Source organism: Mobula birostris, chromosome 22, assembly GCF_030028105.1.
Source record: "Mobula birostris isolate sMobBir1 chromosome 22, sMobBir1.hap1, whole genome shotgun sequence".
In the NCBI taxonomy this organism is placed as follows: Eukaryota; Metazoa; Chordata; class Chondrichthyes; order Myliobatiformes; family Myliobatidae; genus Mobula; species Mobula birostris.
Window position 1 is genome coordinate 26,414,618 of NC_092391.1, and position 15,033 is coordinate 26,429,650.

Here is a 15,033-nt window from a genome sequence, read left to right on the forward strand (position 1 = left end):
GTCAAGAGGGAGTGCGGTGGTGTGTTGGAGAAGGGGAGGAGGTGGAGATTATACGGTTAGACCCGGGCTGAGTCACGGCAGAGGTTAAAGTGGGCGGCTGTCCCGATGCGCTTTTTTTCTCTCTGTGAGTTGTGTAAGAGTCCCAGGGGGTGGGGGGGGGAGTGAGTGGGCTGGGAGGCAGGAACTGGCAAAACCTTGAAAGGCTTCTTTTCCTATTCGTCAGCAAGAAGCGGCGTGTGTTTTACAGCAAGACAAAAGTTGTGAGAAGTTGTGAAAAGTTTTGAGGGTGGGGGTGATCCCTGGTGCCCACGGGACTGGAGGAGGGGGAGAATGGTTGGGGTGAGGAGAGTGGACTGTTAAACTCATGGAAAAGGCTCGCATTCCGCGTTCGGCTGCGCTGGACACGCCGGACGCCGTTCAGAACAGAAAGAGTTTCTCCGTCAGTCATCTGCTCGACCTGGAGGAGGCAGCCGACATGAACGGTGAGATAGAGCCGGCGAGAGAGGCCAGCAGGAGAGGGAAGGATCAGGCCGGTCTCGGCGACAGCGAAGGAGGGGAGACTGCTCGGCAGGATGGTGAGTGATGGTGCTGGGGGAGCTCGGGGTGATCCGAACCGGTCGGCGCCAAACCCACCACCATCAATTACTCCGTCCAGAAACAATTATATTTCCACACTCATACAAGTCGTAGGACGATTGCAATATTTTAGAGGGGCGTGTGAAGGAATCTGACTATAAACACAATTGCAATTGAAAGTCACCACTGTAGGTCTGCACTGGAAAAATATTGTGGGCTGCTAAAATGAGGGTGGATGTGGAGAGTGTGTTTTCTCTAGTGGGATGCAGAAGTCACTCTCAATGATAAGGGGCTGCCCTTTCAGGAAAGATCTGATACAGAGGGTTGCATAGAAAATGGACAGTAGACCCTTCGGCCTTTTATGTTTTAGACGAACGTGGTGCCAAATTAAACTGATCCCATCTTCCTGCACATGATCCATTTCTCTCTATCCCCAGCATGTTCGTCCATCTGTTCAAAAGACTCTTAACGCGCCACTATCGTATCTGCTTCCATCACTCCCCTCTAGAAGTGCGTATCAGACACCTACCATTCTGCGTAGAAAACAAAATTAAACTTATCCAACGCATCTCCTTCACTCTTGCCCCCTCTCCCCTCAACACTGTGCTCTCTCGGGTTTGACATTTCTACCCCGGGAAAACGAATCCGAGTCTTCCGTCTAAATCCATCTTCGGAACGATATCTCTCTCTCTCTCTCTCTCTCTCTCTCTCTCTCTCAAGCAGAGTCTTTGAATGTTTAAAATCAGAGGTAGGGGAATAAATTCAGAGGTGTAGAGTTACCGGGGGAGACAAGAACGGGAAGTAGAGGTGGCAGTTCATGAGCCGTGACCTTATCAAAGGGCGAGCAGTTGAGGGGCCGAATGGTCTTCTTCTGCATCCAAATTCCGGCTACACGTGTTATTATGTTTAGAGTCAAAAGTAATACAACCTAAAATAAGTATACAACCTAATCTCTGTAATCTGGCGGGGCCAATATACAGTATTCTCTCTGATTGGTTTCCCTGTCCAGACACGTTCGTAATTTTAATATTTTTGATTTGTTTATTACTGGGGAAGATTCGTGAATTAGGACGACTTTCCCTTTGCCCTTTTCCTCCCCTGTTCCCCTGTCGTGTACCTGCCCCCCAAGGATCCAGTAGCATTGTAGCTGTTTCACTTGACTAGTAATGGAGGAGAATCAGAATCAGGTTTATCATCACTGACATATCTCATGAAATTTGTAAACAAATTACCTTCAGTTATAACAAATAATAAATAATTCATGCAGAAGAGGAATAGCGAGGTAGTGTTCATGGTTCAGAGACAAGAATGCGGGCTCAACTCCACAAAACTTGGATTTGTATTTGTGTGTTTAATTTTAAATAACCTCAGAAAATCTGCAGTTAAAAGTTAATATGGGAGTTGGTGGCTGTGGGTAAACAGGAATGCGGTGTAATCAGCCACACTATAATCAAGTGGTAGAACAGGCTGAGAGACCGGGTGGATTATCATTAAAGCTGGGTTCAGTGAAAGTGGTCGTGAACCTATCAAATTGTGGTTAGGAACCCCATCTGGTTCTCAGTTGCCTTTGGGCAATTCTGACAATTTCCTTCCCTAATCTCAAGACCTACACTATGTCCCTTGAAATAAACCAGAAAATCACATAATTCAGAGGCACTTAGAGCCTTTTCATTCATAAAACTAGGATAATGGTGCAAGATAAACACAAGGAGTTGGTTAGACACATTTAACTTGCTGGAATAATTCAATGATGTTAACCCATGATTTCCAACTCTCGTTATTCTAAATGTTGGGTTGTGTGGTCTGAAGATTAAAATTGCCAAAACTTGGACAGATTCTAGTTCACGGAATGTCTGTGCCCTGACATACAGGGTAGAGTTCCAATAATTGACAGGAATGTTTCTGGAAGAGTCACATCATTAAAATGTTAAAACTTTTCCCTCTCTTGTAAGTTTGCTGTTCCGCCTTCAGCTTTGTGTATTTTCTTCCAATTCCTCTTTTGAGTCTCTTTCCACCACATCTTCTTCTCTTCACTTTTTTTCTTCTCCTTCTACCTGTGAGTACCATTTTGGTTATTTCTTTTTGCACAGGTTTCTGGTTCCCCCATACTGTCTATAACAAGCTGGCCTTTACTCAAGTATTTTCTGAAGATACCTTTAATACGTCATTCCCTTAATTTGCATGGGATTTGAGGGAATGAGTTATCAGGAGGGATTGGACAGAGTAGCATTTTATTCCTTGAAGTGTAGAAGGCTGAGAAGTGATCTTTGAGAAGTATAAAAAATCATGCGGGGAATAGACAAGGTGACTTTTTCTCAGGGTTGAGGAACCAAGAACAACAGGACATAGTTTAAGGTGAGAGGGGGAGATGTAATAGAAATTTGAGAGACAATTTTTTTTTACACAAAAGATGGTTTCTGTGTGGAACAAACTACCAGAGGCAAATACAATACCAATTTTTATGGCAGCTGGACAGGAACTTAGATTGGAAAGGTTGAGAATGATATTGGGGAAATGCTGGCAAAGGGGACTTGATTGAAAGGGGCATCTTTGTCAGCATGGACAGATGGGCCAAAGGGCCTGTTTTCCATGTTGTATAGTTCCATGACTCTATGACACTCTGTAGTGAAGTGTTCTCTTTCATACCTTATCCAGCATCTCTGCACGAAGTTGCTTGATGCACATATGTTTTAGGCTTTCTTTTGAGTTTCACTGATCCTGTCCAAATGCAAAATATTTCTGCTGCCAAATTCCACATAACCCACAACTGATGTTATTTGATGAATCAGTTCCTCATCCAAGTCTACATCCTGCTAAACAGTTGACCCCAGATATTTGAACTTGTCAACAAATGGAATATTTTCAAAACTGGATTTTAAAAGTTATTAAAACTTTTAAAATAACATAAAATCTTTTAAACTTCCACAAAACAGAAATGGGATAATGATTACATTGCTCTCCCCCGCACTAGTCTGTCACTCTGTACCCCACTCTATATCTCTTCACCCATCCTCCAGTCTGTTACTCAAAACCCACCTCCCCCATGTCTGACACTGTTCCTCTCCCCCAGTAACACTTCAGTCTGTCACCTCAACCCCATGTCTGTCACTCCTCCCAAATCTGTCACCCTCGCCAAATTCCCCCCTCTGTCACCGCCTGCCCAAGTCTGTCACTCTCACCACCCGTCACTAAGCACACTGTCCCAATTTGTCGTCCCCCAACATCTCAGATATTCTTCCTGGCCATCAAGATCTCCCTGTCTGTCCTGCTACCCTCACCCATTTCTGTTACTGATGGCCTTTAGTACCCTCTTCTTCCTTGGATGGTTGTTCCTTCACCTCCTGCTCGATCCACATTGGACTCATTCCCTTGTCTGTATCTCTCAATCTCTGCATTATTTTCCTTTCTGATGTTTGCACCTGCATTTCCTTGTCCTTCTCTGAATCTCTCTCTCTCTCTCTCTCTTCCCAGCCCCTCTCTTTATTTCTCCTTTCCTTCTCTACGCAGCCTTTTTACTTTGACTGTAGTGGCAAACACTGATAGTAATACTGAGGAGATCACTTTCTTGTTCTTCAGCTAGTTACAGTGTTCACATGGAATCACAGATTGAATGTAACACCAAAGGTGGGTGGCGGGGGGAACATCAGATCATCAAAGCATTTGAGAGACAACTTAACTTACTCTATAGATCGAATCTATAATTGCATTGAATAAGTTCATTACTTTACTCAAAGAAATTTTTTCAGCCAAGGGCTTACTTCAAAACTGCAGAGTGGAAATAAACTTTAGTCTGCTTTTGGCAGACTGTTCCGATTAAATCCGTACATGTAAAGCTCGCTGTGTTACAAATACCAAAAACTCCATGAGACTTCTGTGAGCGGAGAGATGAGGGCTGATAGATGGTATTAAAAATAATTTCAAGGCTCGTGGAATGTTTGGCCTTTATCTCCAGAGGGCTGGAATACAGAAGAGGCAGAAGCTGGGATCCGGTTATATAAAGCTCTGCTTGGGCTTCTTCTGGAGTTCCTGCAGTCAGTTCTGGGCTCTGCATCTCAGGACAAAATATTGCACTCGCAGACAAACAGAGCAAGAATAAGGGATTAAGTTAGGCAGGTTGCATCATCTAATTTGAATATAGAAGTTCAGAAGTGATCTAATGTGGTGTTTGTTGTTGTGAAGAGAATAGAAGGGATCTATTTCCTCTGTTGGGGCACTTTATAACAAGGGGCCATGATCTTCAAATTAGAATTGGGCTTGTCACTACTGATCTTGGGAGGGATTTCTTCATACAATGGGAAGTGACAATTGGAAATACCATTCTCCCTCATGAACTTTTGAGACTTGGGTCTTGTTGAAAATTTCCAGACTTAGATCGTAAACACGAGACAGTCTGCAGATGCTGGGAATCCAAAATCACCACGCACAAAATGCTGGAGGAACTGCGCACCAATTGACCTATGAGTTGACGTTTCAGGCCGAGGCCCTTCTTCAGAGTCCAAACTCCTTTAGTTCGGTAGAATTTTGTTTTAAATGGAAGCAGGATCTAACTAAATGGTAGAACTGTCCTTGAAGACCAAATCCTTTCGCTATGTGCCGAGGGTACTTAACAAACTGGTTTGGTGGGTGACTTCAGCTGATAATGAACCACGTGAGTGGAGAGGTATTTAGACCCAAGCAGGGTAAGAAGGGCAGATGAGTATTGATTATTGAGTTTTTAACACTAAAACATCTTTTTCTTTATGTTCATCAATCCAACTTCTTTACTCCAGGTTCTTAAAAGCTAAATTCAGACCCTCATAATGTAGCAATGTGGGAGTAGAAAACACATTCCCCACATTTATAATCCAGTAATGGAAACATTGTGGCCCCAAATTAAAGGAGTCATTAAATTTCTGAGGAATGTAAGCCATTTCAGAAACACCAACTCATTTAAATCTAATGTAACCAAAGATTTTTTTGAATATATAAATGCCAAATGGGATGCTAAACTACCCCAAGCCCCTGGCGTTTGATTTAATTTCCTGTAGTATCGAGGGACTAACACACTGTTGGATTTTCGATGCAGTATGTGACAGAGGCTCTGTCTGCCCTGTCCAGCATCTATAAAACTGCTTAGAGGGATGGTACCTGGTGTCCTAATCCTTTGGCCATCACCATTATCTGGACACTGGGCCTCATTGTGTGCCAGAGAGTGAGGATGCTAGAATCTGGAGCAAAAGTGAAAAATCGAATGGAAGGAGGAAGGCAGTGGGCCAGGCAGCATCTGTGGAGGGAATTGGACAGTTGACGTTTCAGACCTGGACCCTCCCAGTTCCCAAATTCCCCTCATTAGCCCCCTCAGAACCTGCAAATCATCATTCATCCTGAGAGATTGCCTCAGAAGGAGAAGATGCTACTGATAATTAGCAGAGGAAACATTGCATTCCAAGGTTTGTAGTTGCTGCTTCCTTTATTCTGACAGTGAAACGATATTGTTGAGAATGGGAGGGAAGGTGATGACCAGGTTCTCTCACCATGGCTTTCACTGAACCTCAGTAACCCCCAGTTCCTTCTTTTCTGTTGACAGAAAGAACGAAAGCACATTCATACCAAACCTGTCCTCTTGCACGTCGCTGTTTAAAAAACACAATAATTAATACCCTTCAGGGAAAGAAAACTGCCCCTTACTCTTTGGATCTAGCACCCTTGTGTTTGATTATCAACTGTCTCTGGGAAGTGACCCATCAAACGAGTTAAGTACTTTCAGCACATTGGGAGGAGCCATTCTGCCCTTCAGTAAGTCAGTGGTGGCTTGATCTGAATTTGTGCCATTGATCCAGCTTGGTGAATATGGCTCAGGATTTTGCTTCGTTATTTGCCTGTACAGATGCAAACTATTCATGATAACATTTTACAGAAGGAAGGCGAGAGCGATCTAAAAACGTGAGGGTTTCGCCTTCAGAAGGATGTGAACCCCCTCAGGGTCCCGCCTTCACTGGGGGATGTGAACCCCTCCCCTCCAGGGTCTCACCTTCACTGGGGGATCTGAACACGTGAGGGTCTCGCCTTCACTGGGGGGCGTTATTTAGGAGGATGCTCAGGAATGTTGAGGATAGAAGATTAATAGTTCACGGGAATGTTTGGTGGAAGCTCGGCAATGCTTCAAGCGCAGGGCAGAACGCGTTCCGTTGGAGGTGACAGTGATTGCTACTGGGGATCACACAACTCCGGCGCCGCTTCACCGAACCAGCCGCAGAGGTGCGGCGAGGTGCGGGCTATCTCTGCAAAGAGAGGGTCGGGGTCGTCTGCCAGCGGGAGTTGGGTGAGCGGAGCGTGGCGCCCTGACTGTGGAGGAGTCTCTGGGAGGTGCTGCCGGAGCTGCGGGAGAGGCAGGCGCCGGCACCGAGGAGCTCCAAGTGTGCGAGGGACGCCGCCCGTTCCCGCTGATTCTCTCCAAAAGCTGATGGTCACGGCGCTGCTCCCGTCCACCCCGCTCGCAGCTGGGCTGCCGGGACGCGGTTACTGGTGTCTTAATCCTATCACGCTTCTTAGAATGTTTTGGATAGAGGTAAAATTCTAATATTTGTTTATGCATTTATAGCGCCTGTCCCGCCTTTGGATCTTCCAATGCAGTTTATGACCAGAGGTAATTTGGTAAAATGGGGATTGCTGCATCTAACTTGACCGCAACAGGGTCCCACAAGTAACATTGTGGTTACCTCTGGATTATCTGAAAGCATTGGCTGAATGGTAATAACGCCTTGCGTCCGAGGCTAAGAGCTGCCCAACCTACCTGACTCTATCTGAAACAGACGAGTATCTGAGGTCCACCCAGGTGGTGACTGACCACCAGGGCCGGCCAGTGTAGTGTGATGTAAGCGCCGCCCCTCTGCCAGTGGAGTGAGAGGTCAGCACCGCCCTTCTGCCAGTGTAGTGTGATGTAAGCACCGCCCCTCTGCCAGTGGAGTGTGCTGTCAGCACCGCCCCTCTGCCAGTGTAGTGTGATGTAAGCACCGCCCCTCTGCCAGTAGAGCGTGAGGTCAGCACCGCCCCTCTGCCGGTGGACCGTGAGGTCAGCACCACCCCTCTGCCAGTGGACGGTGAGGTCAGCACCACCCCTCTGCCAGTGGAGTGTGAGCTCACTATGCCTCTGCGCCAGCTGTTGGCATGACCCCTCTGCCAGAAGAGTCTGGCATCAGTACTGACTCATTGTGTCCTCTTCCTCCCACCCCCAACTGTGCAACGCTGTGCCAGTGTTCCCCCCCTTCGCCCACAGTACCACATTAGCTGAGTACTCTCCGCCTCCCGTAACAATGCAGAGCTCCCTCATTAAGTGCCCCTCACAGAGCTGCTTTGCTTTGGTGCTCTCCCTCTGATAATGCCGAGCTCCCTCAGTAAGTACAGCTTTCCCTCAACACTTCTTCCGCCCTGAGATGGTGGGTACCACACATCTCTGCCCCCTTTCTGGAATAGGGAGGGAAGAAAGTGAATCGAAGATTAATTTCAAATCAAAACTCTGTGGTTGCAGGGGGAACGGCCAGTGAGGTAGGAGAGCAAACTCGAACTGCGGAGTTTGGTGGAGTCGTCACGACATGTGTTAATCCAGGTAGTCAGCTCCCGATTGAAAGTGTACCCAGCTAATGAGAACAAGGCAGCCAAAGATATTTTAATTGGAAAACAAAGCTGAAAGTGTGATGAATTAAATGTTGGCAGATCACTCGATCTGTAATTGAAAACACTTTGGTTTTTGAAAGTAAGGCCCAAGAAGGAAACGTTCTCCTTGTCGGAGAGAGTCAGTGCCTCACCTACGTCAACAGCAAACCTCTTCAGTAGAGATTTGCTCCAGCAGGTAAAAAAATACTTATTTCAAGAAAATCTAAGTCCCAATCAGCACCCTTGCTCCCTTCTGAAAACGGGTTTAAAACCGAAAGGTGAATATTGTACACCACACAAGGACGTTTCTCAGAGGTCAAAAGTCTGGTCAAAGAGAAACTTCTGAAGGGGCATCTCAAAAGTGGAGAGAGAGAGCTGGAGAGGTTTAAGAAATGAATTCCAGATCTTGTGCAGCTGAAGATTGCCAAGGGCAAACGATTAAAAGGGGCAGAACTGAAAAGTCCCAGGGTCCTAGCTCAGAGTTGTAAGGGCGCAGGAAGTTACCAGAGCCCGGGATAGGGGCAGGGAGAGTCTGAAAAAATGGGAATGCTGAAGGCCCAGGAGCCAATTCAATAAATAGTGAAAGGGACTTGGTGTGAGTCCAAATGGACGTGGCTTTGTATAAGCTGAGATTGAGACAAAGTGCAGCAGGAGATCTGAGGTTGAGTAACTTTGCATCAGTTACCACTTGCAAATGTCTATGCGTCCAGCACGCCTGGGCCGTGGACGGCCCTGAGCCCGGCTGTGAAATGGGAGGGTTGGGCATGGGGCTATCCTGTAAAACCCCAGAGGTACCGAAACGCCAAAGACCCCATTCCTGGGAGAGGAAAGATCTTCACCTAGGAGACTTGTGAAGTCATGTGGTGAAAGCGGAAGCCACGGGACTGGTCAACCTTTGGCCCAGGACCAAAGACTTGAGCAAGTTGCTGTTGGCAACCAATGCCCCAGTAGGGGAGATGGGCTTAAGAAGAATAAGAAACATCCAGCAGCCTCTTCCTGGTGGAACATTTTCTAACTTTAGCCTGAGGGATTTAGCTTTAATTTTCAGCTTGTATGCTTCAGTCCAAGATTCCCTAACCAGTGCAGATAGGTACTGACTATCTAGCCCAGTGGTCCTACTTAATATCTTAAAATCTTCAGTCAGATCTTCCTTTAACATTGTAAATACCCAGAAATGTAGCTGCAGTTTGTTAAAAAAGAATCTCATAACTTAAGCTTTGGAATCCAAGGGTTGTATCCTCATGAAAACAGAATTTTTCAAAATTTTCAGAAAATATCCAGCCAGGTTCCGTTCAAATGCTGGAGTTGGTTAGATTAGGAGCATGGTTGTAAAGAATGTTTCACTGACTCCCCTGGTGAAGTTGTTAGTGACTACCTGAACTGGGAAAAGTCATTCTTTATATTTTCAAATCACAGGAGCCTATTTAGACAACCCTCAAAGCAATCTCATTGGTACCATTCCCTGGCAGTTCCCTGTTACCTCTTCTCTCTCGCACACGCCCATTAACTACCCTGTGACTTTCCTGCCTGTACCCCCGCACAGCACAATTAACCTGATGATCTGCAGATCTTTGAGATGTGAGAGGGAACAGAAATAGCTGGAGGAAACCCATACAGTCTCAGGAAGAAAACCCAAGGTCAGGAGAATTGTGACAACAGCACGAAATGCTGCATTACTACCAGAATTCCAGCAGAGTACAGATGACTGTCATTCTTTGTGTGCCTTGCTTGTGCACTAAAGCCATACCCAAGGTCCAATAACTTGAGCATAACCATTTGGGCACTGCAACCTCTCACTAATCTGGAAGTGGGATCAAGGCAGGGTTTTGGGGCTGAGGTCTGGGCTACGGTCAGCAATGTGAGAAGTGGGAAAAGAACTGGGGCTTGTGCTTAGGACAATGAGAAGGATGGATGAAAGAATGCTGTGATTTAAGGACAGGGAGGGAAGAGAGACATCAGCCAAGGATTGGAAAGTGGTCTCTGCATCATGGGTTGTAATGGGTTAAGTGGCGGATTGGGGCGTCTACTGGGCGATGTGGGTAATTGAAGGGGTGGGGAGACATGAGTGGTTAGCATGGAGTCAGTGAAAGATGGTGTGAACAGGGTAGAGGTGTCAGAAGGATCAAAGAAGGCTGGGGACCATCTGAGTAGGAAACCAGTCCAGCATTGCCTTGAAAATATCGGACAGTGATTGTTGCTAACTTGGTCTGCGTTCTCCTGTGGGGCTTAGAAAGGAGCTTTGAACCAGCAATGGTGTTTCCAGTAGTGTGGGAGTTCAGACCAGAGGGCATGGTCACAGAGTACAAGGGTGGCCCTTTAAAAGAGCAGCAATTTCTTTAACTAGAGGGTGGTAAATCTGTGAAATTCATTGCCACTGATGGCTGTGGAGATCAAGTCATTGGGTGTATTCAAAACGGAGGTTGATTGGTTCTTGATTAGTCGGGCCATCAAAGGTTACGGGAGACGGCAGGAGAATGGAGCTGAGAGGGATAACAAATCAGAAATAGAAACATACAAAACCTACAGCACAATACAGGCCCTTTGGCCCAAAATGCCATGCCGAACATGTACTTACTTTAGAAATTACCCAGGGTTACCCATAGCCCATTATTTTTCAATGTACCTATCCAGGAGACTTTTAAAAGACTCTTCCTGCCAGTCTAACTCGCTGACATCCAGGCGCCTGCCCAGTTGTTCCTCGATCGATGGAATGATGGAATGGTGGTGCAGATGCTAAATGGCCTAATTCTGCTCCTCTGTGTCATCCTCTGAGCTCCTGATGTGGTAAACAGTGCAAGGAGAACTTGCACTGAGGTGGCCAGTCACAGACTCAGTGATGTCAAGTGACGTCCAGCACCTAGGATTGACCAGGGTCTCTCTGCAAAGGAATTCGCTGCTCACTGTCATTAAGTTTGGATTTTCCTGTCAAGTATAGTCAATATCCAGTGGGGATTTCATGAGGAATATATGTACTGAAGTTCAAGTTTAATTGTAATTCAACCATACATAAATACTCATCAATACAGCCAAACAAAACAGTCCTCCTCAGGGGCCAAGATATAAAACACAGCATCAAAATTCATACACAGCACAAAGCAACTTTAGCACACATAGGATAGCAGTAAATTTACAGTCACAAACAAAAATATAATATAGCCCAAGTCCGTGAGTGTCAGGTCCTGTTTATCGATGATACACGGATCAGAAGGGGACGGGTCCCACACACACTGACCCTCACTGGGGGACGGATCCCACACACACACTGACCCTCACTGGGGGATGGGTCCCACACACACTGACCCTCACTGGGAGACGGGTCCCACACACACTGACCCTCACTGGGGGGACGGGTCCCACACACACACACACTGACCCTCACTGGGGTATGGGTCCCACACACACTGACCCTCACTGGGGGATGGGTCCCACACACACACACTGATCCTCACTGGGAGACAGGTCCCACACACACACACACTGACCCTCACTGGGAGACGGGTCCCACACACACTGACCCTCACTGGGAGACGGGACCCACACACACACTGACCCTCACTGGGGTATGGGTCCCACACACACTGACCCTCACTGGGGGACGGGTCCCACACACACACACTGACCCTCACTGGGAGACGGGTCCCACACACACACACTGACCCTCACTGGGGGACGGGTCCCACACACACTGACCCTCACTGGGAGACGGGACCCACACACACACACCGACCCTCACTGGGGGACGGGTCCCAAACACACTGACCCTCACTGGGGGATGGACCCACACACACGGACCCTCACTGGGAAACGGCTCCCAAACACACTGACCCTCACTGGGGGGTCCCACACACACTGACCCTCACTGGGAGACGGGTCCCACACACACTGACCCTCACTGGGAGATGGGTCCCACACACACACTGACCCTCACTGGAGACGGGTCCCACACACACACACACACACTGACCCTCACTGGGAGATGGGTCCCACACACACACTGACCCTCACTGGGAGACGGGTCCCACACACACTGACCCTCACTGGGGGATGGGTCCCACACACACTGACCTTCACTGGGAGACGGGTCCCACACACACTGACCCTCACTGGGGGACGAGTCCCACACACACTGACCCTCACTGGGGGGACGGGTCCCACACACACACTGACCCTCACTGGGAGACGGGTCCCACACACACACTGACCCTCACTGGGAGACGGGTCCCACACACACACACACTGACCCTCACTGGGAGACGGGTCCCACACACACTGACCCTCACTGGGAGACGGGACCCACACACACACTGACCCTCACTGGGGGACAGGTCCCACACACACCGACCCTCACTGGGGGACGGGTCCCAAACACACTGACCCTCACTGAGGGATGGACCCACACACACATGGACCCTCACTGGGAGACGGGTCCCACACACACTGGCCCTCACTGGGGGGTCCCACACACACTGACCCTCACTGGGAGACGGGTCCCACACACACACTGACCCTCACTGGGAGACGGGTCCCATACACACTGACCCTCACTGGGGACAGGTCCCACACACACACTGACCTTTCACCCTCCTTCATCCATACTGTTGTCAGATAACCTGTATTTAATTCTATTTGGTCCATAATCTCTCCTCCCTCCTCTCTCCCCCTCTGCAGTGGTGAGACGCATCCTAAACGCAGATCTCCAGAAAGAGCGGAAGAAACAGAGGAGGAACCGGACCACGTTTAACAGCTCACAGCTACAGGCGCTCGAGAGAGTGTTTGAGAGGACGCATTACCCCGACGCATTTGTCCGGGAGGAGCTGGCCAGAAGAGTGAATCTGAGTGAGGCGAGAGTGCAGGTCAGAACAAAGCAATGCTGCTGGTAAACAGGGTTGTTTTACAGTGGGGACACTGCAGGCACACCGATGGTGTTTCTGCAGCACGCGGACTCTTCCACTCTCGTTACCTTCCCCTCTCTTCCCATTCGTGGCCTTGACATTTTTCAGGCCTCCCGTAAGTTCGGCAATTGGCAAAACAGTTTCTTCCCCCAAGCCATCAGACTCCTCAACACCCAGAGCCTGGACTGAGACCAACCTACTGCCCTCTACTGTGCCTATTGTCTTGTTTATTATTTATTGTAATGCCTGCACTGTTTTGTGCACTTTATGCAGTCCTGGGTAGGTCTGTAGTCTAGTGTAGTTTTTGTGTTGTTTTGCGTAGTTCAGGGTAGTTTTTGTATTATGTAGCACCATGGTCCTGAAAAACGTTGTCTCGTTTTTACTGTGTACTGTACCAGCAGTTATGGTCGAAATGGCAATAAAAAGTGACTTGACTTGACTTGACTTGAAATGCTGTGTGGCAGGAATTTCTTCAGCTGTAGTGTTATCTTGCTCCCTTCCTCTTTGGTCGTTTGTGTAGCTCACCAGAACTTGGGGCTCCAAATGTTGCCATTAACAACCCTAACGATTGATTTCACCGATCCTCTCTGCCTGTTGAGTTGGTACACTCTCTGCCTGAACCGCAGGAACTCTGTGACGCGCAGCTTTGAGGAAAAGTTTGATAAACACAGTGGAGAAACAAACTCTGCTGTTTGTTTGAATCCAAATCCTTACATGGCTGAAACCTACACCATCCCAGTGAGACAAGAAGTTCAGCAGATGTTGGAAATCCAGAGTAGCACACACAAAATGCTCAGTCCTGATAGAGGGTCTTGGCCCAAAATGTCGACTCTTTATTCCTCTCTATAGCTGCTGCCTGACCTGTTGAGTTCCTCCAGCATTGTGTGTGTGTGTGTGTTAACATCTCAGGGACCGAGAACACTTGGAGAGGTCTCCGTTGCTCCAGCTCTGGGCTCTTGTAGGTCCAGGATTTCCAACACACCAAATTCAACTGCCTTGACCCAGAGCTCTAGAATCTTCTTGCAACAAATAATCTTCTGGGAGAGCTCAGCAGGTCAAGTAACATCTGTGGGACTTTCAGCTGGAAACGGCAGTGAGTCCTGTCCTCCCCCGGCCGCTGCTCATCCCGCTGAGTTCTTTCCAGCAGATTGTTTGTTGCTGCAGACTCCAGTCTGCAGTCTCCTGTGTCTCTGGAATTCCCTTTTACCAAGTCCCTCTGCTTCATTCTGCTCCTTCAAGAAACTCCTCAACTCGTGAAAACCTACATTTTTGACCCAGCTTTTCCAACTAATACATGGCTTGGCATCGGATTTTAACTGTTTAACGCTCCTGTGAAGTGACAGTTTGAAGGGGGAGGTGCAGGAGGAACTGAGTGGATCTGGCTCAAAGGATCTCTTGCTGATGGTAAATTCGGTGAAATGCAAAGGATTGATTTTGATTTTGGATCTACAGAAGGCAAATACATCTCTGTTTCTCCTCTCTCCCACCTCACCACCTCACCATCCCATTCTTTTCATAGGTCTGGTTCCAGAATCGGAGAGCCAAGTTTCGAAGGAACGAGCGAGCCTCCTTGGCCAGCAGGACAGTCTCCCTCCTCAAATCGTACGGCACAGAAGCAGCTGTCGAGCAGCCTGTGGCCCCCCGGCAAGTCTCCCTCAGCGCCGAGTTCCTCTCATGGTCAGCAAACCCATCCTACAGGTAACGCCAGTCATGCTGGCACCAGGCTGTACTCGACAGAGTTTAATGGCTCCTGCTATCTCGAGCTTGCTGTGGCATGTCACTTTAACTCTCTTCCCCACTTGCACACTCACCGATCTGCCCTCTGCCTTCCCACTCCCACAGTGAGACCAAATGCAAACAGAAAGAACATCTCAAATTCCAGTGAGTTAGCTACGTCCCAATGCTGCATACATTCAGTGTTCTCATTTCAGGT

At 47.9% G+C, this 15,033-nt stretch overlaps 1 protein-coding gene across 1 annotated transcript in view; it reads left to right on the plus strand.

Annotated features, from left to right (window-relative positions):
• The first annotated feature begins 229 nt into the window (after positions 1-229).
• Positions 230-15,033, plus strand: part of LOC140186310 (paired mesoderm homeobox protein 2-like) — a 19,108-nt gene continuing 4,304 nt past the window's right edge. The window contains exons 1-3 of the mRNA XM_072240413.1: positions 230-575; positions 12,877-13,061; positions 14,620-14,798. Of these exons, the coding sequence (XP_072096514.1) occupies positions 365-575; positions 12,877-13,061; positions 14,620-14,798 (575 nt within the window). The 5' untranslated portion in view covers positions 230-364. The remainder of the gene's footprint in view (positions 576-12,876; positions 13,062-14,619; positions 14,799-15,033) is intronic.